Source organism: Strigops habroptila, chromosome 7, assembly GCF_004027225.2.
Source record: "Strigops habroptila isolate Jane chromosome 7, bStrHab1.2.pri, whole genome shotgun sequence".
NCBI lineage: Eukaryota > Metazoa > Chordata > Aves > Psittaciformes > Psittacidae > Strigops > Strigops habroptila.
In genome coordinates this window covers 46,085,030-46,111,278 of record NC_044283.2, presented here as the reverse complement: position 1 = coordinate 46,111,278, position 26,249 = coordinate 46,085,030, and the positions used below count along the sequence as shown (strand labels likewise).

Below are 26,249 nucleotides of genomic sequence, written 5' to 3'. Positions count from 1 at the left end.
TAAGTTGGGTTAAGGAAGTATTGCTAAACTCAGATAATTCATAAGGGAAGAACATATATAGAAGAATGTATTTAGACTTTTAGTAACTTCTGTGCATTTTAACTCATTCTTCTTCTCTCTTTTATCAATCAGTTTAGGGTCAGTGGATCTTTGGTGGTCTTGCAGTATATTAGATCTACAAAATAAATGAAAATCACCACACACACAAATCTTACAATGTTTTGCCTCCTACTTCAAAATGTTACAGTAGTAGCAAAGTTATTAAAAACAGATACACTGTATCACCTGCTTGCACAGGATATGACATAACCAGCACTTCTCTGTCACAAACATGTATATTTGCAGCATCTTAAAAATGTAGTAGTTTGCAATTATCTGCACATTTAAAGGTAAATAATTGTCCTACTACATGGATTGTATATTTTACTGTTAAAATCATGACCATTTGAAAGGCAAGTAACTAGAGAAGTTTCTTTGAAATGTGATCAAAATGCATGTGACTACACAAATGATCTGCAGCCATCTCAGTCCTCTTACCAAGAAACCTTGCAACTAGTTACTCAAAAATTTTAAGGAATGAAACAAATCTGAAGTGCAGACTTCCCTGACTAAAAACAAAGATAGAAAGGGAAAAGACATGTCAAGTCCAGTGTTGTTTTCTTGCCTTTTCAAGCAATTGAGTAACATTATAAAATACCTGAACAGAATTTAGAAAGATACTGCTGTTGTCCCTAGGCAAAACTGTATTTTCAAACATTTTTATCCTCAAATGAAGATAAATAAGCGTACCAAGAGCTTGAAAGAGGGCAAAGGAAGAATAGGAAAAAGAGGCCCATGTTTAACAGACAATATCAATGAGAAGCTGTGGAGAAAAAGTGGAATTAGAAATCCAAAACTAGGTAAAGGGCGAGGGAAATAGAGCAGATCAGGGTCTCAGAATTTGGAAGGAGAACACAAGCCCAGCAGTGAAACTAGGGATGAGATGGGATCTTAGCTCTGAGGAGTGGAATTACTTAAACTGGCAAAACCATCGTTCCCTGAGAGTAACAGTTTGAGACATAAAGAGCAACAGTCGGTTGTGATAAGTGACAAAGACCCAAGAGAAGGATGCTAATGCTACAAGCCCTGCTTATGACTCGTCTGGGTGTCATTCTAGTTCCGTTCAACTCCCACTCAAAATCTGGGGAATGCCAGGACAAAGACTGCCAGTTAAAACTAATTTGCCCTCTTTGTGTTTCTGTATTGAGACAGTCATGACACAGCAGAGCACTTTTTGCCTCACAAAGGATCCTTTGCCCATACCTGAAAAAAAAAAATCTCATGTTCAGGAAATTAAAATGGCTTCATTTGTTGTAGAAGGACAAAAAATGTTTACTTAGCAATACAAGGGACTGCAAAAAGAGGAAAAGGAGATTCAGGGTTAAGGCAATTAGGTTTCAAAGCAATAAATTAAGTATTTAATTACACATTTCATGAGTTCCCATCCAGCATGATCAATCAGCAGAGAGGCAGCTGGGTCAGTTTATGGCACCGCTGCTGTCTCCCATTCTCTATTTTCTTCTGCTGGATGCTATAACCTCCACAGCTTGAGACAATAAAAGACAGACTTTTAGCAGGTAAAGAGCTTTCAGAGTCAATCCAGCATGTTTGAATAGTTCAACGTGAATTACAATAAAGGTTTCTAAAGACATCTAAACAATTGGGCACAAAGGAGTAAAATTGCCCAGGCAACCTTCCTTCTGACACCTCCTGATGGGAAGTGACTGACTGCAGAACTCTCATAACATGCTTTTAGCATCTGCACTCGCACATCAGTCTGTAACAGACAGCACTGCTCACTGCACAAGAAATGGAAGTTTTAAATGCATCAAAACCACAAAGAAAAACATTTTAGCTAGTGTTAAATATAAATGAGTTTTCGATTGCTGCTTTTATCTTGGCCAGAAATAGGTAGAACAATTTAAATATAAAAGTGTTTCTCAAGAGTCAGTACAGTGACAGAGGTTCACTGAATATTCTGAAAAAGCAGTCTCTGGGAGTGCTATGACATGCGCTGCAGTGGATAACAACAAAAACTTACCAACTCCTCCCTCACCCCCTCAGTCCCCAAAAAAACCGAAGGAAGTTTTCAGAGGTTGTCTAAGTGTTTTTGAGTCAATACAGCGGTTTAGACTACATATGCATGGTTTAGCTAGCAACTTTCTTTTTTCCAGGGGACAGAGGGAACAGCTGCTTGAACAGAAGACTAAGTGCTCCCTCCTACAACTGGCTATCTTAAGCCCAGAGCTTCTGCAACACCCCACAGAAGGGGAGGGGTAGACAGAAGCATACTTCTGCCTGTATCTAGTTCTACAGAGCCATAAACACCGGCTACAACTGACCTGATCCACAGTTTAGAAGATGGATTTTGGTACGGCTTGGCAAACCTCTTGTAAGCATAGCCCGGGAGACCACAGGGTTCTTCGGGTAGGTTGAACCACGCCACCTTGAGTTGACCAGGTAGCTGAGGATCTGCCCACTTCTTTTTCCACTTCTGTAATTCCTACTTTAGTCCCTCTCGCATACACTACAGAGTGTGCAAGTGTATGTGAGTGTGCTTGGTGTGCAAGCAAAATGAAGGAGATAATTGCAGAAAGGAGGAGAAAAAGAAGGGTGAAGACGGTAATTTTAGACTGCTTCTGCTCTACATTGAGAAAATAAGTAACATACTGCTTTTCTTCAAGGCTATCACCTCACACAGGAAGAACTTTTATTCTCCTTGTGAAAGGAGACAGGAAAAAGTATGGGGAAAAGCATGTGAAAAGCAGATTCAGAATGGAGATACTACTGCATATACTTAAAAAAAAGAGGCAATAGTTCATTATTCAAGATTATTTATCTTTGAAAAGGAGTTACCCTCTAGGCAGAGTGTCACACAAGACTTAACCTTGCTCATTTCTGTAACATTTCAGTACTCTTTTCTTTGCACTTAAAACATTGGCCTTTTCAATTAAATTCCTTCTGCTGGACCTCTCAATTATTTGTTTCATTACAAAAATCTTCCAAAACTGAAATCCCCAAAATAACAAAAGCAAGAAATCAAACACTAAGTTTAACCATGAAAAGTAAAACCTCTGTAAGGTTGGCTTTATTGTGAGTATTTGGATATCCAGAGCAATGGACACATTCCTTTACGAAAAACAAGCACGGGTACAAGAACAAACTTCCTTTCATGCAGACATCTACTGATCAGTCCATGATCTGTACTTCCATTTGGGTGACAAATTCTCACACAAACAAGGGAATTTAAAGTCAAGGATAAACCATCTTTGAAAGAAAGTTATTTCTGACACTCTAAGAGGCTTCTTTCTCCCAGCGGCCATGGCGCAAGTTCCCCAGCACAAAGCCCAGAGCCAAAAAGCCTGCTGTAGAATATGCAGGCACGTGGGAGTGCTCTGATTTGTCCAGTGACACACTCTTTAAACTCCCTTAAGTTTTAAATTAAAAATTATATACATGTATATGCATGCACATGCACATCTTCATACAGTTTTCCTTAAGCTCTTCTGACAGTCTCTTCTTACCAAATGACAAGAAATTCCAAGGGAAAAGAGATAATTATTTTCATGTTGTGTTTAAAGTTTTGTTCTTTTCCATATTACTCAGGACCTGATACAAAGTCGGCTGACATATAGGGAAGTATGGGACAATACACCATTTCAGAGAAAGCCAAATAGTTTTTTGTCCATTAAGTAACTTCTTACTCTCATCCACAAAATAACATGTTGTACTCTAACAAGAAATATGATTTGTTGCAGAAAAATTCAGGACTATATTTCCTTCAAAAACTGAATGGATGGACTACTTGGTTAAACTGCTGGCACAAGCATTTATGTAGATTTGACTGACAATGAAAAGGGTGTTTTGGTTGTTTTAACACAGAAATGAAGAGATAAAAAACCTAAGCTCAAATAAGTGAAGTTGTTCATGCATAAGACGCATTAGTATTTCAAATACATTATTAGCATACTAGTCAACCAGAGGAAGGAACAGGAAACGGAGTCTAGCTCCAAGTACTTTACTGTAGTAACAAAACGGACCAATACCGTATGTAATGTGTAACACCACATTACATGCTCTTTTATATAAATTGATGCTTAAATGTATTACCCTATATTCATCTAACAAGTACACCCTACAGACAGAAGCATTTCATTGATGAGCTAAGTTTATGAATTGCCAAAGCTTGGTCAGATACATTTCAAAGGTGAAACATATGCACATACAACAAAACAGTACAGTATAATAGAGTATTCTGAGAGTATGGGCACTGAAAATGGATACATGTATTACCTTATCTTTTCTAGCTTGGAATACCACTGGGTGCACACTGAAACCCCTGCTTTGTACCAATTCAGTTCTACTTTAAGTCACTTGAAATCAAGGAATGCTGCAAGCGAACAAGATACTTTCACAAATTCTCCAGCTTATTAGCACTTCTTAAAAACATATATTCAGTCTGGTGAAATTGTTATACAGCCTCCAAGAGCAACAAGTACAGGACTTTTTAGAAAAAAAACATGCAAAACTAAAGAGGGAAGAAATCTATTTTTGAAGTATAGCCTTTGAAATAGTTAAGAATTACAACAGGTTCAGAAGGAAAAACACTGCCACTGTTAGTGGTTTAAGAGCAGTCTAAGGGAATAATCATATAGTTAACTAAAAGACTAATTTCTTGCCAGGTGAAATTATTTGCCATGGTAAAAAAAAATACAGCACTTGATTTTGGAACATACGTGACATGCGTGACTATCTTGTTAAGTATGTTCGATGATCGGCTGCAATTACACCGCACTGAAGAGCTAAATGATATCTGATACCTGAAGTGTGTACTAGTCAAAAGGTATTCATTGCTTCTTCACATTGTACTGCAAAATCTTCTTCAGTGCCTACAAAAGATATGCCTAAGACTGAAGAGGACCATGGCTATATCTACATTAAACGATACTGCATCAACGTTTTCAGTGAGAGCTTTGAAGGAATAGAGGCATTTATTGTGTAAGTACAGTACATTTAGAGCTATGTGCTAAAGTTATTCTCAAGTACTACACAAAGAATGCTAAGTAATACTATTTTTAAGTGGATTCAGATTAGTAGTACTGCAGAAAAGTGTTTTAGCTACATGTGTAAACTGACAAAACACATAAGGGCAAACTGTTAAGTCCTGTGACCATTTATAGTGCACTTCTTGACAGAAGCCCAGCATAACCAATGCAAAGGATGCAGAAGCTATGAATTGCCAGCTCCATAACGGAAGTATTTTTACTCCCAAGGATCATAATACACATTTTAAAGATGTTTTGCTTGGTTTAATGTACAATTAAGGATGGGAAGAAATAAGTTCAAACAAGGAGAAGGTTGGTAATCTTTAAGTCGTGTCAGTGTTTGAATGGCCCAACCATACACTTGCCAGAAAAAAGCTGGTATTGACAGATTACCAACTCAGTAACCTAGAAGCAAACTGTAGCTCATGTTGTAAAAGCACATCAAGTTTACGTGTAAACATTAAATGTTAAATAATGCAATGCCTTGTTAAATGAAAAGTAGAATTTAAAATAAATAAATATCTAAGAGTTGCATATTGGTGAAGACTTTATGTCAGAACTATTTTACATAAAAAATGCTTTTTATATTCTTGCTATGATTAATAAAGTGCTAAGACTATGTAACAAAAGTATCGATTCTCTCATCTGTTGATATCTAAAATTAGGTTTGGTGGTTTGGGGTTTTTTTGTTAATATATGGATCCTATACGCAACCTACGTGTGTTGGGAAGGAACCCAATATGGTAATCGTTATGAGTTACGTGCAGGCTTTGAGTGTTGCAAGGCATGAAACTAAAGGCGGAGCTACAATCTTTTCCACTATAAGCAGCCATCATACTGAGAATTATTAGTTTCAGAAGACAAGACAAACTTAAGTAGATTGATGATAGTTTAGCTGGTAAAGCATACATTTACAGTGTTTCTTAATTTCCTCTTTAGTCCTAATGCTAAAAGAAAAATAAAATGCTGAACAGCTTCTTAAACCCTCCTAGACCTAAAACCACTGAGTCATTGATCTGAGGACAGGACAACTGAGATAGATTGTGGTTGTTTTGGGACAAAGTCTTCAGAGAACTGCTTTAGAAACTATTTTTTTCCATATTTGTGGTAAGTTAATGTGTGACCACACTTCTCATTACAGAAAATACACACATAAAACATGAGCATTAAAGTTCCAACAGTATAATGTATTAATAGCCACAGAAAGACTTGTGAAATGTATCTGCTAAACTTCTACCAGGATAAAGGAACCAAAATTATCCAAACATATTTCAAACGCTTATTTTCAAGCAAACAGTTCTCAGATCATACAAAAATTTGAAAGCGTATCTATTACAATAAAGAGGGTTACTTCAGCACTTTCAACCTTACAAAATGTTTTTATTCAGTGTTCAAAAACATCTGTAGAATGCTGAAAAAAATACTGTTCTGCAATGAACATGATCCAATATTAGTCATGTGTATATATATATATGTTCTAATTTTTGCACTGCTGCAGGTTGATACTAAGTTGCTAGCTTTCAACACATGCCATAGACCTTTTACATATAAGAAATACTCTTAGACATTCAAAGCAACATAGTAAAAAGAAATCAAGCTCAAGGGTGGTAATCTGAAATTTAAATTTCATCTGTGATTTGAGTAAGTTTACTGAAAAGAAGTATGCTGATATTCAAGGAAAGCCAGAACATTTACAAAAGCTGAGCTAGATTTTAATTTTTGCATCAATAAATGGATTCAGTAGCAACAGAAAACTCAAAGTAGTGTTGGGAAAATTCATTATGAAGAACAAATTTATTTATAATTTTACTGAAAGAGTAACAAAGAAGAAAAATTAATTTTACTTTAAAGAATACGAGCTCAGCAGTATGCAACTGAGTAACAAAATCATGATGTAAGTTGCTTTGAAAGTACTCACTTTTTATTGAAAATGGTGTATTACAAACAGAACAAAATGTAAAAGATACTTTTTTTAAAAATTTATATAATGTGCTTTAAGAGCCACTTTATCCATATAGTTCCTGAAGCTGTAGCATAAGACCCATGAAAGTTTGTCAGGCTAGGACTGTCTATATATAAACTATATCGCAACCAGCACATAGTAACATGCTATTTTTATTTTCTGTAACAGCAAAAATGTTATCTCTATTACTAAGTTACAAAAGTATTAAAATTGTGTTTTAAGAATTCCTACTAAAAACGTTTAAATACAAAATAGTTTAACATCTCTACATTCTCTAGTTTTTTATCCAACAAGTCACATGTACCAATATAATTCAGAACTGCATTCAATGGATTTTACTCCAAACTATCTACATCACCTAATAGAGTGAATAAAAGTAAAATACATATTTATTTGTATTTTACTTATTTGTACAGCATTTGTTTGCATCTATTTGGTTTACAACTGTAAGAGAATCTCTGGCATGTCTCTTTAAATCAGCAATAGCTAAGACAACATGTACAGATTTAAATTAAAGCACAAGAATTATTAAAATAAATGACCCAAGGGCTCCTCTACAGCACCCTGAGTGAATAGATAATACAGATATAAGCATTTCTTAATGGAATGAATGCACCATGACAAAGCACTGAGCTGCAAGCCAAGCGATCAAAACGCAGGTTTTAAAGACTTTTACACTTACCCGCCTACGGCAGAAGGGCAGGCCCTGTGCAATGATGCTGATGCTAAATATCTTCATCACGGTTTGGTGTGGTAGAGGTTCTTTGGCACTTTTAAGATCAACAGGAACCAAGCCATGGTTGATGGCAGTTTTCCCAGGTTTGGACATTTTATCGCTCTCACTTTGTCAAGCCTACCAATAATGCAAGAACATTGCTAAAAAATTTGCTTCTAAAGTTGCATGATTTCTTTTTTCCTTTTTTTAAAGTTTCAGACTGGTGATTCAGCTCCCCACAGCCTGCTGCCTTTGTCTCTCAACCTTCTCCTGCCAAGTGCCCTGACCTGTCTGCTGCTCAGTGAAGTGCAAGCTATCCTAGTATAGACAGGAATTAAACTACCAAGGGGCAGGCAGACTGCTCCTGCCAGTCAAACAGCTGGTGGACCTCCCCTGCAATGTCAGAAGAGCCCTTCTCCAAAAAGGGATCCTCTGATTGAAAAAGAATAAAATCATGACTTCCCAGAGTTTTAATAACCACAGCCACTTACACCTGCTCTTTAAAGGAAGATTTTTAAATTATTTTTATCTATGACTTGGAGTTGTGCTTTCAGAAGGAGAATCCAAGGGGACTGCAACCTTCAAACAGTAGCAGTGTTACTGCAGGATCAACTCCTACAGCTCTCCGGGCACGCTTCTGGACTTTCAATAGAATTTGACAGCTAGTGACTCAATAACTGACCTGGACTTCGCTGTTTCTTAACCACTGTCTTCACAAAAAGAATATATTGCTAAGTCCAAAAGTTACAAAGGAAAAAAAGTTAAAATAACAACAAAAAACTGAAATAAAATAATGGGAGTCCCCTAAAACAAAGATACTGGCTCAAAATTTGTTCATTTAATAAAAGTAGAAGCTACCGTTTTATTTTCACCTACACTGTGATTTCTACCTCCTTCTTCCCAGTCCTGCTTACTTATGAACTGGTACCACACCCTCCATCTCCTCCCCTTTCCCTGCTGCTGTCAGGGAGCAGCATCCAGGGGGCTTTGGCTCTAGGGATACAATGGTACTGAAACAGTCTTCTCTCTTCCAGCCATCAGGAGTTTGGGCACCAGCTTGCTCAGGCCCATCCATCACATTGATGAAAAGGAGGAGGGCTCTTCCTCCAAGAACACTGTCCCCTGTGGATGTGGGGAGAGGACTCCCTGCCCTTAGCAACAAACCTGACTGAGGGCCATTTTTCAGGAAAAGTCTTACTCCACCAAACAAAGCTAGAACAGCAATGTCTATTACTCAGATTATCCACAATTAGTTTATTTCCATTTTAAATAATTTCTTGATCAAATTAGCTTTCCATGGCTTACAATGCCTCTAGGTTCCCACAATCCCCTTCCGATCACTATACGTGGACATGTTTCTTAAAAATATATTCAAATTTTGAAAACCTTTTAGAGCAAAACTAAGTGGAAAGAGACAAAAGCCAGTGAAAATGTCTTATGAAATTGCTGATAAGACGCAGAAAGCCATCAAAGCCTTGTATGAACAAAGCCGGTATAGTCCGTAGCGCAGTGAATAAATGACCACTAAAATCTTACAAGTGCCTTTATGCACAACCCAGCAAAGATAATTAACTGTATAATCATGTGAGGGCAAGAGAGGGAGTGTAGTAATGCTTTAACGCTTGAAGCACAACACTGCAACTTGACAAAAGACAGCATTAAAATATGCCTGTATTAGCATCTCCACTTAGCCCTTTGTTTCCCCTTCAAAAAGCCAAGCTTTATGTCTCACTCACATGTAGAGCCTCTCCTGACCAAACATTTGCTTGTTGAACACTTTATACAAAAATTCTATAAGAATCCCTAATTTTTCATTGAGTATGTATACACTACAGTAAGCATTCACTCATAACAAAATCTCCCTCAGACAAACAAAAAAATTCTTATTTCTTTACAGATGCTGCATACAGAAATGCTGCACTAGAATGCTGGGTAGCACAGTATTTTCATGCACTGGTTATTTTATTTTCTTCTTTTCTAGCATTCCATTCAAATGCCATTCTAAAGCACATTTAAACAGACATTTTCTTCTAAAAGACTCTTTACATTTCCTTCTTTATACTTCATCCTATAAACTCTAAAAAATAGTTTACTATTAGCCTGTACTCAACAGCGATACCACCAGACCACAGTTTATAGCTTCATTCTGAATTACTTCATAGTTTCTATGACAAATATAAGCCTTTCACTTGGCTGGAAGACTTTAGAAGGTGTGTTGGGACCTCAGTTTCACTCAAACTAGAAAAGTTTACTGAAATACTCCGAAGAGGAAGAAAGAGTAGCCTTTTGTTTCTACTTTGAACAAAGCAAAGAACAGAGCCAAAAGCCTAAGAGGTCAACTCGCACACCTCTATTAAAAAGAAGCAAAAGGTCAAAGCTTTCCATTTTTGGTGTACCAGTCACTGTCTAAATCAGCCCAACAAAGTGGGAAGTTTACCAAAATGTATTTATATTAATATAATTTGAGATCTGAATAGTAGATATGTAACATAAGATCAGATACAGTATTTCATACAAAGCAAACCTCAGATTCTAGTATAATAAATACTCCATATTTCATTTCATTGCATGCAGAAGTGTCTATGTATGTGCTAAGACAAACTACTGAAATAAACTCAGTTTTAAAAGATTATTTCATTGTGTAATTGCTGAAGAGAATTTGACAGTGTGTCAGATTTTGGTAAGGTGGAGTGGTAGTATTTTAGCACCAGACCTCACTGGTTGGTATCAGAGCCTAGTACCTTACTAATTTACAGGCTTACTTCCCTGCCCCCCTTTTTTTTGAAATATTAACTCATAGCCAAAGTGCAAAACAGGAACATAACTTGTCTCATTTACAGATTTACACATACTGGGGAGCAGACAACACTGACGTATGGCATTTTCCAAGCACTGCTCGCAGCGCAAGTCTCCAGTCCAGGTTGTTTTCACACTTTTGAAAAGACAAAACTGATTGTCAGCCTTCTTCTGTGGTTTAAGTTAGAACTCCCAGCACCACATTAGTTTTATCTCAGGAGCTTCCAAACTATTCTAGGGACACACTTCTAGATGAAAAAAAAAAAAAGTATCATGTTCACATTCGGCACAGTCCCCTTTCTAAGCGGATAAAGGCAAACCAAAATAAAGCACTTGTTTCCCTCCACGTGAAATTACAATGCTAGATTTCAGACTTTACCACAGCAACAAGAGCTTCAGTTTTTACCTCTGCCTGGTTTTTCCCCCTTTTTCATCATCATCTCCCAGAAAAAACATTTGCACTAGGGAGACGAGATCTTGTTGGCTGAATTTTATTTCCATGTATCATCACTTCTTTTTAGAGTTGCCACACATTACTGACTGTAGGTATTATTGTCTTACAGTAATGTTTAAAGGCCCCAAGCTATGCTGGACAGCTATGTATGTTTAATAAGTGAAAGTCCTTAGCCTGAAAATACAACAGTCTAATTTAAGCAGTAAGAGGGTGTAACAGGAAGACAAAAACAGAGATGGCTGGCTATCTTAGAAGTGCCAGGAATATATTGCATATAGTAGATATCACTTATTTTTGTATTTATTACACATGGAATTCTAATTTAAGCTCTAAATGTAAACTTTAAAGAGCCACTCTTGCTTTTATCTTGAAAAGTGTGTAATTTTTATATTATACATGGTGAGAACATGTATAACCTTGACAAACGTGAAACTGAAAATTTGAGCTTTAATCTTTGTAATAATTTCTCTAACATCCTGTTTCTAAAGTGGGACTGATTTCCAATGATGCTCTTTTTAAGTGCCTGCCTATCATTTTAATCAGAAGATCACATTTGAAATCACTTTGTTTAGATACATAAAAGTGCCTGAAAACTTGAGTTTGAAAATACTAGTTTGAGATTGTTATGAGCTATTAACTGTAAACTTAAGAATCCAGAAGACTTTTCCTTTTTAGCTGATCTAGTGAAGAGACATCTTTGTAAAATTAAAGCACTTAGCAAGCAATTTTTGTACCTTCCAGTCAGAGTAATTCAAAGTGATCCTGTAGCAGAGCTTTTTATGAACTGTTTACTAGTAAGCAAAAGTTAAAAAATTAACTAGCTCATTCCATATACTTAAGTCAGGAAGGCCATGGTTTTAAGACATGGATCTAGGAATTTATCACAACAACAAAAACCAGCTTACTCAAAACTTCACAGAATCTTCTCTTAAAGCTGACAATTGGTTTGCATATTAACTTTACTGGAACAAAAAGTAAACTCACAACATTTGTTCAGCTTGGAGAAGAGAAGGCTCTGGGGAGACCTTAGAGCAGTCTTCCAGTACATAAAGGGGGCAGAAATCTGGAGAGGGACTTTTTATAAGGGCATATAATGACAGGACAAGCGGGAATTGCTTTAAACTGAAAGAGAGTAGATTTAGATCAGATATTAGAAAGAAGTTCTTTACTATGAGGGTGGTGAGACAGTGGCACAGGTTGCCCAGAGAAGCTGTGGCTGCCCCATCCCTGGAAGTGTTCAAGGCCAGGTCGGATGGGGCTTTGAGAAACTTGGTCTAGTGGAAGGTGTCCCTGGCTGTGGCAGGGGGTTGGAACTGGATGATCTTTAAGGTCCCTTCCAACCCAAACCATTCTGTGATTCTATGATTTTAATATGGTGATGGAACAGTCAAGACCTAGAGAGACCTAAATCAAGTATTTGCAAATACAGAAAGATTATAAAAGGCAGAAAGCAGAACCCTGGGCAGGTCTTCCAGAGTTCTTAAAATCGGTGAACAGCTGCCCTCAAATGGATAAAGCAGAGCACTGCAACATTTTAAAAGTCACTTTCTCAAAATACTAGCATCACAATAATCCTTTGAAAATATTTGATAAAATACTTCCTAAAAAATATTTTAGTAAGCTCTGCATAGCTGTAGCATACAGAATGCACTATAATTTACATTATACACTATCCTTATTGCTCCCTTGATATTCATGCTGGTCCCTATCCAGCATGATAGAAAGAGCAAGAACCATTTTGTTAGCAAAGCAAGACAGTCTATACTACAATAGTAACTACTTATATGGAGCAACTATGGTCCCAAGTTCATTTATGTGAGGGGTTTCTGATACCAGTATATAAATAGTTCCTAAATGATACAATGCACATTAGTCTGCTTTGTACAGGCAAACACATAAGCTGTGTAGAAAAAAGGTACTGCTGTACAAAAACTAACTGCATTAGTGGTGCTGCACAGAAAATACTATTGCTCTGAAGAGTCTATCATATTCGAGTTTACCCAACACAAAAATTATCATGCATAAGAAAACATAATGACCTAGACCCCTGAAAAAGGTATGGAGTGAGTTGAAGGAGAGGATCATTTTGATCTCACAAGATCAGAACTTCCTAAAAAATGTACACTTGAGTATTACACAGAAGGGGCAAAACTACTAGTTATGCATGTGAACTGTTGGCTTTCTCTATACTTCACAAAAAAACCCCCAAACCCCAAATGTAGACCAGGTGAGATTGTCATGCCAGTTCAAATTGTGCCTGAATTACACAATGGCCTGTTGAAGACCTTATGATCCCAAAACATAAGGGGACCTACAAGGAGTCATTCTGACCAGTCCAGCCATAGCAAAGCTTTATTTCAGGCTTATGCCTTACTATGAGTTTTGATGAATAAACGGTTTCTATGGTACAAACTAAGGAACAAATGACAACTGAATCCATTTACATGGTCACAGCAAACCCAAATTCCACATGGTTTCAATGGCATCTAACCAGGTAATGGTCACCTTGTAGACTTCTCCCTCAGCAGATGCATTAATAAAATCTCTCCCTTTCCTACCTACCCTCTAGTTACCTTGAAATTTGTGTAATCTTCATCTCTCTTTTTGTCAAATTGGGTGAAAATTTGTCAAGAGATTATAAGATCTAAAAAGGAAGAAAGACAACAACAGGCATATTTCTCAACCGCACAAGCTTTGTTTTCTTTGGCAACAAAGCTTAATAACATAGTGAAGAAGAATCCAGATTTTCTTAACTTGGATTTACACAGATGATATTTCCTGATCATAATTCTGGCTCTGGAATCATCCTGAGGCATGGCCACTAATAACTACTGTGGTGAAAGAAGTTTGTATCTAACACAAAACAGATACTTTAAACTTTTTGTCATGAAAAGGCAAGGAGGAAACATGTCTTTTGCAGCTGCTGGTGGAAGATGGTACAACTTGTATGACACTCCTATACTGAAAAAAATTCTAAAAGTTCAAACATATATTTGTTTGACAAAGATGATGGTAAAGCTGCTGTCTAGCAAAATACTTCACATTCCACAAGATAGCATTCCTCAGAAACCCAGTAGTAGAGGTCAAAGACGATACGAAATATCATGTATATCAACAAACAGGAAATCATCGGATTAACATACCTATCAGACATTTTTCATGCCCATGTGCATGCTCATATCTCTTTACGCATCCTGGTATCTAAGCGTGGGTGAATGGAGAAATGAAGTCATACCCAAATTTGACCATTTAACAAATTTGATTTGTTTTAATACTTGTGTACAGCATTTAACTACACTAGCCTTGCCTGCTGGGAAACCCAAGCAGTAGGTCAGACTAATCAACAGCAACAGTTCATTAGTTTCAGTTTCTAACTGCAACCACCAATACAAGTGGGTTTGAATGACCCTCAGTAAAAAAAGAATAGTCTCCACTGGATCTGTTTGATCCCACAGCTGATCTTCTTTGAAGCTGAAATGAGCCAAACAGGCCTGGAGATTCTAGCAGCAAGAAGAAGAGTAACACCTCCCCTCCTTACTCTAGTCATTTTATTTCTAACTCTTCCTTAAACTGGCTGTGGAACTTGTCAGACTTGTGAGCTCTGAAATGACTCCAGTATGTAGGATACCTGAAAATCCCCCATTTTTGTGGTTGCTGAGTTATTTTTGCACTAGATTAGCAAATGTAAACAGCTCACAAATTAGACAGATACACAATGAGACAAGCACAAGACAATCAGCAAAAGTATCTGGAAGTGGGAAGTAGTCAAGACCTCCATCTTTGGGCGAAAATGAGCTACGAGATCACCTTTGTCCATGGATCCCTTAGCATGCAATACTGGTCCCAAAGAGATGTCAATGATAAATGCTTCCTAGGCATTTCAACAAATACAGAGTTTCATTTTAAAAGAATGGGAAGGGAACATGCAAGTACACGCAGCTATAGGCATGGGATCTGCCCTAAGTCACGACATATTACAGGGGATCATTTGCACAAACTAACTTCTTCTAAAGTCACATTAAGTGTTTATGAAAGAAACATACAGACTGTCTAGTGAACTGCATATTGGCAAGACTTTATAATATCAATACTAATGATATTATCACATCATTAAAATATATACTTAACCATGCCTTAATTCCCATCATATTTAGACATCCCTGTAAATGTACATTATCATTCGTAACTAGAGGCCTATATTATTTGGGTTTACTCTGCAAGCCCCCTAACTTTATTTACTGTACTATGGGCTCTTGTTGTCACTGTCACTTTTTTTTCTTTTTTTAATTCTCTTTAAAGCATGTGTCTTCATTTCTTCATTAAACATTTCAGAAAATATCCCACGTATGTAGCAAGAAATCCAGCTGCATCATTTTGTGTTTTACAAATATTCCAGAAATGCCTGTTCGGCCCTCACTGGCTATAATATGACTTGTTGGATAAGCAAGTTTAACTCTTTGGTCTAGTCAGAGTTGCACCAGCTGTTAAAAAGAATTGCTACAGCTGCTCTACAGGAATTTATTTGCTGACCACTTATTTATGCTGTTGTTGCACCTTTAAATAAAGCTGAGACAAGACTTAAGAACTACAACAACAGGTAGGGAAGTCATGCAATATTTAACACTGGATTAAAATGCAAGTCAAATTCCCAACCGAGGATAAGGTGGGGAAAGGGAAAGCAGGTGTTTTATTAGTGAAACTGCTTTTCTGAAAAAGGAAGATAGGAAACCGAAAAAATTAGTTTTCCATACAGTAAATCAGCTTTTCTTATCACTGGATCACCCTTTCATGTAAAATGCAAGACTTTCAATGAGAAATTCTCTACTTATATACACACACAAAAAATATACACAAGGCAGAACCAAAACATTTAAATTATTATCAGTTTCTGAGGAGTGTCCAAAAAGCACTGCCAAAAATTAGTTTTGGACTTAGAATGTTCTTCCTTTCTACATATTAAATGGGAAAAGGAACAATCCCCAAACTTCAGAAAGGTGTAAAAATATTTCTGTCACCAGTACACCTTAAAAAAAAAAAAAATTTTTTTCCTTCCATAGCAAAACAATCTGTCCAGATACCATTTATTTAGCATTTTAAAAAATTCCTCTTGTATAAAGCCTGACAACACAATAATGCTGTTCATATTAGCTATATTACCTACCGCCAAAATACAAGGTTGAACAATGCCAAGTATTACATTTTCTATGTCTGAAACAATATAGATAAAGGTTTATTTTATATATGGTGTTTTTCTTACTAGAACTGTAAAATACACATAAATCTAACAAATGCAACAACTGATTGTTTCACTGGCATTCATTTGATAGCACCAAATTAAGCTATATAATCCTTTTCAGCTGGTTAATAGCATACTGCAAAGGGGTGTGAAGCTATTCATAATCCTCAAGGTATGTGAAGTAAAGAATGCCTAGACTACAAAAAAAAAAAGCAGGTACCCTGTGGAAGGGCTGACACTCTTGGTTGGTAGGGTTGCCACCTTAATCTTTTATTCGTCCTTTCTTCCCCTTCCCCTCCCCACTTTTCTTTCCTTTTGAGAGGAAGGGGAAGCTTTGCCTGTATTTTTAACAGACACTGGCTTTCTCTGATTTGTTCTAATATCATTTATTATTTAAAATGCTTATAAGTATTTCATAGAAATTGACCTTTCATATATAGACAATCAAATCGAGCTTTGAATTTACTGCTTGTCTGATACTCCAATTTCAAATCCTGCCAGCAAAGAAATGCAGTGCAGCAGTACCAAATTCTGACTGGCACAGTGTAGGAAGTTCCAACAGTCTGTCCCCCAAAACAGATACACATGCATATATATGTAAACACATCATTTAGCGTACTTGCTGTAGGACATGTAATACTAGTAGTTTACACTAAAGCCAAAAATTGTGCTGATGGGTGACTGCCTCAGGGTACGAACTGAAAGCGTCCTTGCTTTGGATGAAGTCCAACTGAAAGGAACAATATTATTACATTTGGCAAGAACAAGTGATCCATAACAAATGATTTTAAGTCTGATTTCTTCCATTTAGCTGTGTCACTTTCAGTTTCTTAATTTCATTTTTGCTTATTCATGTTAATTCAGGGAATTATTTTCAGTGTGTTTTAGAAAATCTGACCAAGAGATTAGAACTGAAGGAATTATGACATTGGTAAAAAGAACGTTCATTATTTGTCGTCTTTTATTTTTTAATACTTAATATATTTGGGTCAATAATGATCATGGGTAACTGCCATCCTTAAGGAACACTCTGTAATTTAAGTGAGAAGAACAAAGGGTCTCCTGCCCACTTTCAAACACACATAACCAGTGACTGGATGACATAAGAATGTGATTTGCACTTACAGGAAACATTGCTCATACTTAATAATAGTAATGACTTCTGATGATGAATAAGGTGGAATTTATCCCTGCTGGCAATCTGTGGTAGCAGTAGGTACATTTTCCACTTCAGCAAAGACACCGGGGATTGCACAAATGTATTAAAATTTTATAAGCATTAACAGAGTAATATTTCATGACACAGCTGAAAAGCATAGCCACTCTCTCCCAAGACTGAATTACAGAGAATCTTACTAAAATTCACAATTTGCTCCTTTCATATTTTGCAATATATAGTCAGGTAGTAAAGTCAGTAGAGAACATCAGCTTCTAGTAAGAACAAACATAAAGAGAAGATTCTATACAGAAATAGTTGGTTTAGACCACCTTGACTTGGGACAGAAATCTCTGCACTTCCCTAGTAATTGTGTCCTTCTCAGATCTTCTCCCTCTTCCCAGTTCTTCTTGTTACAAACTAAAGAAACAAAATTTTAAATTAGCAAGAAGGGGAGAATGTTAAAATAAAAGAGAAGTAACAACAGAAGAGACGCCTAACAGCAATGTTTTCCACTTGTATTTCAGTGATTATTACAGATACCCAATCTACGCAAAAGAACTCATGACCTTCACCTTTAAAATCTCAATACTGATTAACTATATGCAACATTACATCATAAGTTCTACTACACAGAGTCAATGCACACAAAGTTTTATAGAGAGATTTTTTCTTTTTTTAACATAAAGAACATTTACAGTAATTCCATGAAGTCCTGAACTTGTTTGGACAGGAGAGAATGAGCGGAACTCTGGCAAAATTTGCATGAAGTTGAAGTTTAGGCAGTGTTTTCATTAACCACACTATGGACAAGAAGGGAGAAGATGCGATGAAGAGAACATTTTATAGAAACACTGGTTCTATTTTCCCAACAGAAATTTCATCAATAAAGAAAACTGTAAAACATACACACCACCTAAACATGACCTAAACAGAATAGCAGATTAATAAATCTACACAAAATGCACATAATATCATTACTACATAAGCATACCTTCATGCACAGATCAGACATCACATACTACCAAAGAAAACCAGTTCGTTTGTCAAAAATCATCCTTCGGTAATAGATGTAAGATGCTGTCTGTTCAAACATTCTGTTAAGACAGCTTGGAAATTTGTTTTTAAGCACTTTGCCTGTTCAGAAATGATTAAACTAACAATGAAATTGGCATTGTCTAGTTTTCCTCTTGATACTCAAGAATTTGTAAAAATATGTAAATTATTTTACCGTCCAGTTTGCTGAATAGCAACATGTTCTGCAGATAATGAAAAGTCTCCCACAGAAATAGAGGACATACTGCTATTTTAGAGATTACAGTGAGTGAGAAATGCATCAGGAAAAAATGTTAGTCCTGCAGCAGCTGTTAAACATAATTCTGGTCCTCAGATCACCTTCTGTTCCTCTGACCCCCTAAGCTAATTTCAGATCTCATAATTTTATAAGTATAAAACATCAGTGAATACAAGAAATGTACTGATAATATCTCATATTTTTAAACATACACTTCAAATTCATAGCCAAAAGAATATTTAACACCACCCATTTGGGAAGTGGAGGGGGGTGTCAACGAAACTCAAAACCAACTCACCAGAAGAAGTTTTACTTTCTTCACGCTTTGATTCACCATTTGCATCAAACTTCATAACCAGTAATATCAACTTCAGTTAAGCCCTAAAAGGTGAAGCAGCTTAAAACTAACACTTGGAGCAACAGCACCCACTGGTAAAATGTTCAGTAAATACAGCTGTATCACTACAGTCTGGAGATATTTGGGCTAACGATCACATCAGGCAACAGCACCTGCCACATAGTCGAGAACAACATAAGGAACAAATGGCATATTTAAGCGGGGCAGAGCTCCCAAGTGTATTTGTTAGACAAGTCATGTATCCCAACAGAGTAAGCATACTCAAAGTATTCAAGCACATTTTCATGATTTTTACTTCATAATGTTGTTGGCATGTAACTGGTGAGTTGAAATAGTAAAATGGTATTACTGCAATTCTTTTTTTTTTTTAAAAACACACACCTCATTTTCATTTTGAGAACAAAGATGCAGAGTAAAAACCATGCACATGCCTAACTTACACTTATCTCGAATCCTGTGAAAAAGTGCGCGACTACAAGACACTGATGCAGATAGTTATCCTGAAAGTATCAATTGAATTTATTCTACACAAAGTAAACTGATATTGCAGTTAGAGGAACACAGGCAAGTTCCTTTCCAATATTTATTTTTAAGGAGCTCTTCATAGGCCAAGCAACTAAAAGACAATCCAATACAACCTTGTGGCAACGCATCGATTCTGAGAAAGTCTAAACCAAGAAACTATTTCCCTGATTCCACACATTACACGTGTGTTCAGGGGAAAAATACTGGATGTATCTATAAGAACCACCAGGAAATAAGGAAGGTATACACACTGTGATGCATGCTTCACTGCAAAGAAGGTGCAATTGTTCATTGAGTCAGATAATGTACAGACAAATCTGGCACAATCAAAACCTCTGTAGGTTTATTTTCCAGTGTGGAGATTAATTTCTTGACTGGAGTTGAATAACTGACCTCAGTTATTGGCACAGTAATAGAAAATTACTTGTGTCTTATGCAGCTAGGTCTTCAGTCTAGTAAGCAATCTCTGTAATGGGAAAATAAATGAGAACCTAAATCAGAACTATCAATTGCCACATCAAAAAACGTTCATCTTTCTATAATGGGGGGGATATAAATGAAAATCTACTTATTAAATACAGTCTCTTAGTGAAAACTAAGACCAAAACTGTCATTAACGTTTTCTGTTGAACTACTTCCTTCCCAGGCACTGAGATTCTTGACTTCCTTTTCTATAGACAATTATTTACTTCACAAATTACACATTAGCTCTGTCACTTAGTTCTGTAGTAGCAGTTGTAAAATTACACTGAAAAGAGGTAAGACACCGTTCATTAAGGCAAAGAAAAAAGAGGATTTATGATGGAAGAAATTCCTGTCCTTTGACTGCAAGTGACATTTTAACATAGCAGCTAAATTTAATTACTGGGTATTTCAAGAACTTTGCAGGAGAAAGCTGAACTAGATATCAAAGTTCTTAGATAAGCAACAAACTACATCTGGAATTACTACAAGCAGAGCCCCCATATCAATTAGCAAGCTTTATGGTCCACTTGCAGAGTAGGGAAAATTAGCAGAGCAGCAATTATTTAATATCAGTTTTACCTGCAAGTGACAGTGCAGAAGCAATTCTGCTTACAAAAGGCAAAAGTACAGCTACACCTCTGCAAACCTTGCACAGCAAATGAAGCCATTACTTAACAAGTAAAAGCAGAGCAAGTGAGAAGTACTTTTCAGAATAAGTTTTGATATTTGTAGTAAAGGAGCATGGTACAGGCTAGTACAGATGGGGAAGAACCTTGCTATCTACCAAGAAACTGAGAATCTGTATTCCTTCCATGGATGCTTTAATATTTAACAAACTACATCTTAATGACAGTTTCATAACCTTCCCAAATGATCTGGCACGCCTGGAATCATTAGCAAGTAGGTTGTGTAGTATATAAATGAGAAAGAAGTCAAAGGTTTAAAGTGTTGACTGATACTAATCTCAGAGTATGAATATTTCTAATGTTATTACAGTCCAACATAAAAATAAGGTTCTGCACCTAAAGAGTAAAAAAAAAAAAAAAAAAATACTAAACCAACATAGTGTTCAAAACTGCAAAACTTGCTCCAAAATAAAAGACCATTTATTGTGTTTACTAGAGTCATCTACTTATCTTAACTCATTGTACTTCAGTACTGTAGTTCAGAAAAACCAAGGGAGGAGAAAAATTGCCAGTTCCTAAGTTTTTAAAGAGAGTGATGTGAAAGAAGGAGAATCCCAGGGATAAGCAAGAGGGGAAAAAAAAAAAAATATATTGCCAGCGGTTTTTTGGTTTTGTTGTTTTGGGAAGAGGAGGTGTTATTAGGGTTTTTCTTCGTGTGTGTGTGTTTTTGTTGGTTTTTTGTTGGTTTTTACAATCAGACTGATTCTTAATATGTATCCTTTTTGACATGGCTTTAGCCATACTATTACTTAGTTTATAAACTCCTTAAAACTTTAACTATTAGCAAACTCAGGAGATGAAAGGCATGAAGAATCTACATAACCTATGCGTGATTCCTGCAGAAAATAAAGATGAAAAAAATAATCTCTTTTTGTAGGATAAAGTTTATCTCTTTCTCCTATGCATGCAGAGAACTATACACTGCATTCTTATCACACAAGCCATCTGAAAATATTTAATATTTATTTTTAAATTAAATATTCCTACATCATTTCATATACTGGAAACAGATTTCTTCACAAATATAAAATACTGAATCCTTCTGTTCCAGTTCTATTTATTCCCTGGACTTAAAAAAAAAAAAATGCTTCAATTTTTTAGCTGCAAAAGCAGGAAAAACCTTTGCAAAGGAACACTGCACAGGTCTCCATAGGGCCGCAGAAAAGCAATAGCAGCTCCCTCTGCTGCTTAGAAAAGAGAAAAATATTAACATGCACTGTTCGAAAACCACAGCTCCATCTACGTACAGTGTTCTAACCTGCACTCAATCGCGTGTACTGCCTGTACACAAAACAAAAATCTTCCAAGCATCAGCATTCCTCTAATCATCCTCTATTCCCCCTATCTCTGAAAAGCCTTTCATCTATAAACATCCTAGCAATAACTACAGACCTTCATACAGGAGTCCCTTCTCACTTCCCCTATGCACAAAGTGCCCAGTGCAATTTTTTCTTTAGTTTCAAAAATCAATGCTATCCTTCTATACAAACACAAAAATCACTGAAAAAAACCCCAAAACCTTCATATATTTGTGGCTCTACGTACTAGCTTGGACCAGGCACCTTGGAGCAAGAAATTCTGTCCCAGTCTGCACTATTTGAGAGCTAAAAGCTACAGGTGTCAGCATGGCTTTGGATTTGTTTCAGAACTGGAGAGATGGGTACTGCTAAGCTCCAAGGGGCAGGTCTTCCTGTGATACATCCTGACCTAGCTCCACCAAGTCAACCCAGCTTATTTGTTCTGTCTCTCCCCTCTTCACTCTCCAGGGTCATTGAACAACCAAGAGAAGGCACTCTTGGAACAGCACCATTACTTACACTCACACGCCCAGTGACTTACAGTCAAACAGACAGCATGGTACCAGAATCGGAGGATGCTGCATCAAAGTACACCACTTTTACAAGAAAATTAAGCTGCTTCTCAGCCTTTACCATTGTTATATGAAATATATGTTATATATGGAGGGCATCTATTAAAAATCATTATCTTTAGTAATGAAACAAATGCTCAAATATGACAACTGCTGAAGGGGTATAAAAATGGTTTTTGTGGTTGTAGATCTGACTATACATGGATTTTTCATCTTTATTTTAGATAATCTGTTTTCTGGTTCTCAGGAAGCTCTGGTTAACCAACAAATCAATCACCATTCCAGCCCGCAATCCTGCAACAAGCAAACCTCCATTTGAAGACAACGCTAACTGGAAAGTTAGTGCAGGGTTCTTCATGAAGAACATCTGACCCCTTAATGATGGGTCACTATCACAATCCAAATAGATAGATACAGAAATAACATTTGGATTCATATGCCCTCATTTGCTAAGCTTCATGACAGAGTAAATAGAAGGGAAATTAATGTTTAAAAACAAAGGGAAATAAACATTTAAGTAAGAGGGGGTTTTTTTGCAAAGACTCTTGTTGAGCAGTGCCTGTTGTCCACAAGGACTGAGCATCTCCAATAGATGTGCTCCAGAGTTTGTGGAGAAATATGAAATAGCTCCTGGAATCCCACATCAAATGGCACAAAAATAAGAAATTACATGAAAATTCCAATATGGCATCTGCCTACAGTGAGAGGCATACTTTAAGATGAAGGAAGCCTGCCATTTGCATATCTCCCCACAACTGAAAGTCTCAATTAATAACAAAAGATTTAAGTATACAAAAGACGATGGGCATTAATATTTAAAAACTATGTAGCTGGGTGTTGTAGAAACAGTTAAGGAAACAGAGACACACAAAAAATTGAATGAGTTAAAGATTGTAAACATTATGATCAAATTATTTTTAAGAGTTAGAATAATAAAAGTATTTCAGAAATCTGAAACAAATCTAGTGATATACAGAAAAAAAAAATACAAAGGAAACAGATTAAAACCTGGATAAACACAGCCTGAAACCAAGGTGTCAGTCCAAGAAAAAATAATGCAATAGTTGACATAGGATTAACAGTGTGATGCCAATATTTCCACAAAAACATGCTGGTTATCACCTATGTCATAAGCACAGTTTTGATACAGATAAAATATTGCTGGCATGATATATTTGTTAATACTACACTTTCAAAAGTATGAACACAAGTAGACAAATAATTTAAAGCAAAAATAAGCAAGAATGTTAATTTACATGAGCTACTTCCCAGTGATGGTGACTACCAGTAACACATTCTCATCCTTGCAGTGCTACAGAATCCCAAATGCACTGAGGGATAAGAGCATTTAAGGGCAGTTGCTGTGAAATATATGATTCACTGTAAATTTATCTGTTTGCTTAAGTTGTGGTTAATTGTTATATGACCATTCCTAAGGGGTTCTAGTAATACAAAGTCATCACAGAGCACTGAAAATGGATGCCACAAATACAATGCAATCAGTGAAGAATCAGCATCAAGAGTATGTTTCTGTTAGTCCTGCACATATTATTTACTTTGCCCTCTTGTGCTATATAATATTTTTATGTTACAGGCATGACAAATTTTGTTAGGACATGATCAACTGGAACAAAAATTTACAAACAATAAAGGCTCTGATGAGGTACACTGGATGTGAGAAAACTCTAGTCCCTTTAATACAACCGTCAGTTCTTATCTCTAGGTACAGAGGACACAGGCTATACTTAAAGAATGGAAGGCTCTCAGAAAAAGGCTTGCATCATGTAAGACAAGTCATTCGAACATGAAATCCCAATGCAATGCTGCAGTCAAAACCGTTAGTGGCATAGTTTTTTACATGAACAGGTAAATATATAGCATGAACAAACTTTATTTGCCCTTGGTACAGTTGCTACTGGAGTTCTCATCTCAATTCTATGATTCAAGATGGATGTTCAAAAATCAGAACGTTCAGGGAAACATCATAACGGGAATTTAAAAAAAAAAAAAAAAAAAAAAAAAAAACAAAAACGAAAACTATGCCCAATAGACACAGTGTCCTTACTTACATTTAAAAGACCTTTCAGGAATGAACTTGATTATATATGCAGGGAAAGAAGCCCTGCTTGTTAAACAGCTCTTCAGTACAACATGAAAATAATAAATTGCAATGGTCAAAAAAACAAAAAACAAACCAAAAAAACCCAAAAAACCCAACAGGTAAAAGAAAGAAAGTAAAGGCGCAGAAATTTAAACACAGATGATAATTAACAACCTATTAACCCAGGCTAGAGTTAGATTCACCTTGCTGGACTGTTTCCTGTCTACAAATTGTGAAATTTCTGTAAAAATATGCTTTAGTTTGTGCAGAAGTCAATACAGAGCAGGACCCTTCAAGATTCCTGGGTGTTGCTGGTGAATGCAACAAAGGCTCTCCTGAATCATCAACCTTCTCATTTCAAGCTGATACTTCAGGTACACAATTAAAACTACCTAAAACAGCTGCACCATGGATCAAGAATAACTCCCAAATATGGTTCACTACCTAGCTCCCCAACAGCTCTTGCATGAGCACAGACTGGAGACAAAGAACAGACAAAAATGGCTAGCGCTGCACTGAAACAATACACAAAGGAACTATCAGACCACGCAGAAATTGTGCATCTATACAAAAAAAATCTTTCAGACTACTTCCGTCAGGCTAACCCAGCTTGTTTCAGTTTATGTCAAATACTACTTAAAAAGTGAAAGAAAAAAACCTGCATTCATTATTGGAGATGATGAAAAAAGCTTCAGAACTGACCACCACTGAAAACTATGTTCTGCTCTGTCTGTATATAATTTGAATATGGTTATTTGCAAAGCAATTCAAAGTTTCCAATTCAGAGACTTAAAAAATACATTTTTGAGTGTAAGGAATTTCCTACATTAAATATCAAGTCCATACTGGAGGCAAGTTGTTATAGAATACTCAGTAAGCCATACTAAAACTGGGAAAACCAACGCACTGGAATAAAACTGAGAATTTGAGTTGTAAAAAGCCAAGTGAATGACATGAAATACGACAGTATTTCACTCCAAATTAGAAAGCGTGTATTTCATACCTTGAACAGTAGAATTACCAGTGGAAAATTACATAATTTACTAAAAACTTAAGTGATAAACTTGACTTTTCAAACATCAAAGATGTTAGTTATTTTAAACATTCAAGTGAATTACATATTAATCGCTATTACCAAAACCATATTTCTGCAGCTTCCAGAAACAAGCATTCATCCTATTTACCTGTTCTAGTGCATCTTCAAGACTGATTCTCCATCTCCGTACATTTATGTTCACACTCGAACACATAGGGAACCCTGTTAACTTATGTTAACAGATGTTTCTGGGTTTGTTTTTCATCAGGTGTTTTGGTTGGGGTTTTTTTTCCAAGTGCACTGTAAGAATTTGAGGGGGGTTTTCCATTTTGTTTCCTGAAAGGTGAGAAAAGGCTAGGTGTTCTACTACCAATTAATGATTAAGAAAAAGAAACTGGTACATAGGCTTAGGAATAACATTCTTCTACAAGAGCACTTTCCTGCCCTTCTTTTTTGTTACTGAGCATCACCATTTTCATTCTTTCATTTTTTGCTGCTGCTAAGAGTTAA

The 26,249-nt window shown here is 36.3% G+C and overlaps 1 protein-coding gene across 3 annotated transcripts in view; it reads right to left on the bottom strand.

The window, feature by feature from the left end:
* Positions 1-26,249, bottom strand: part of FBXW7 (F-box and WD repeat domain containing 7) — a 175,429-nt gene that overhangs the window by 73,850 nt on the left and 75,330 nt on the right. The window contains exon 1 of one of the 3 annotated variants that reach the window (XM_030491266.1): positions 7,730-7,899. The exons of 1 other annotated variant lie outside the window; for it this stretch is intronic. In XM_030491266.1, coding sequence (XP_030347126.1) covers positions 7,730-7,876 — 147 coding nt within the window. In that variant the 5' untranslated portion in view covers positions 7,877-7,899. Of the gene's footprint in view, positions 1-3,100; positions 7,901-26,249 lie in introns of those variants that run through there. One more of the 3 variants, XM_030491265.1, reaches the window with a different exon arrangement.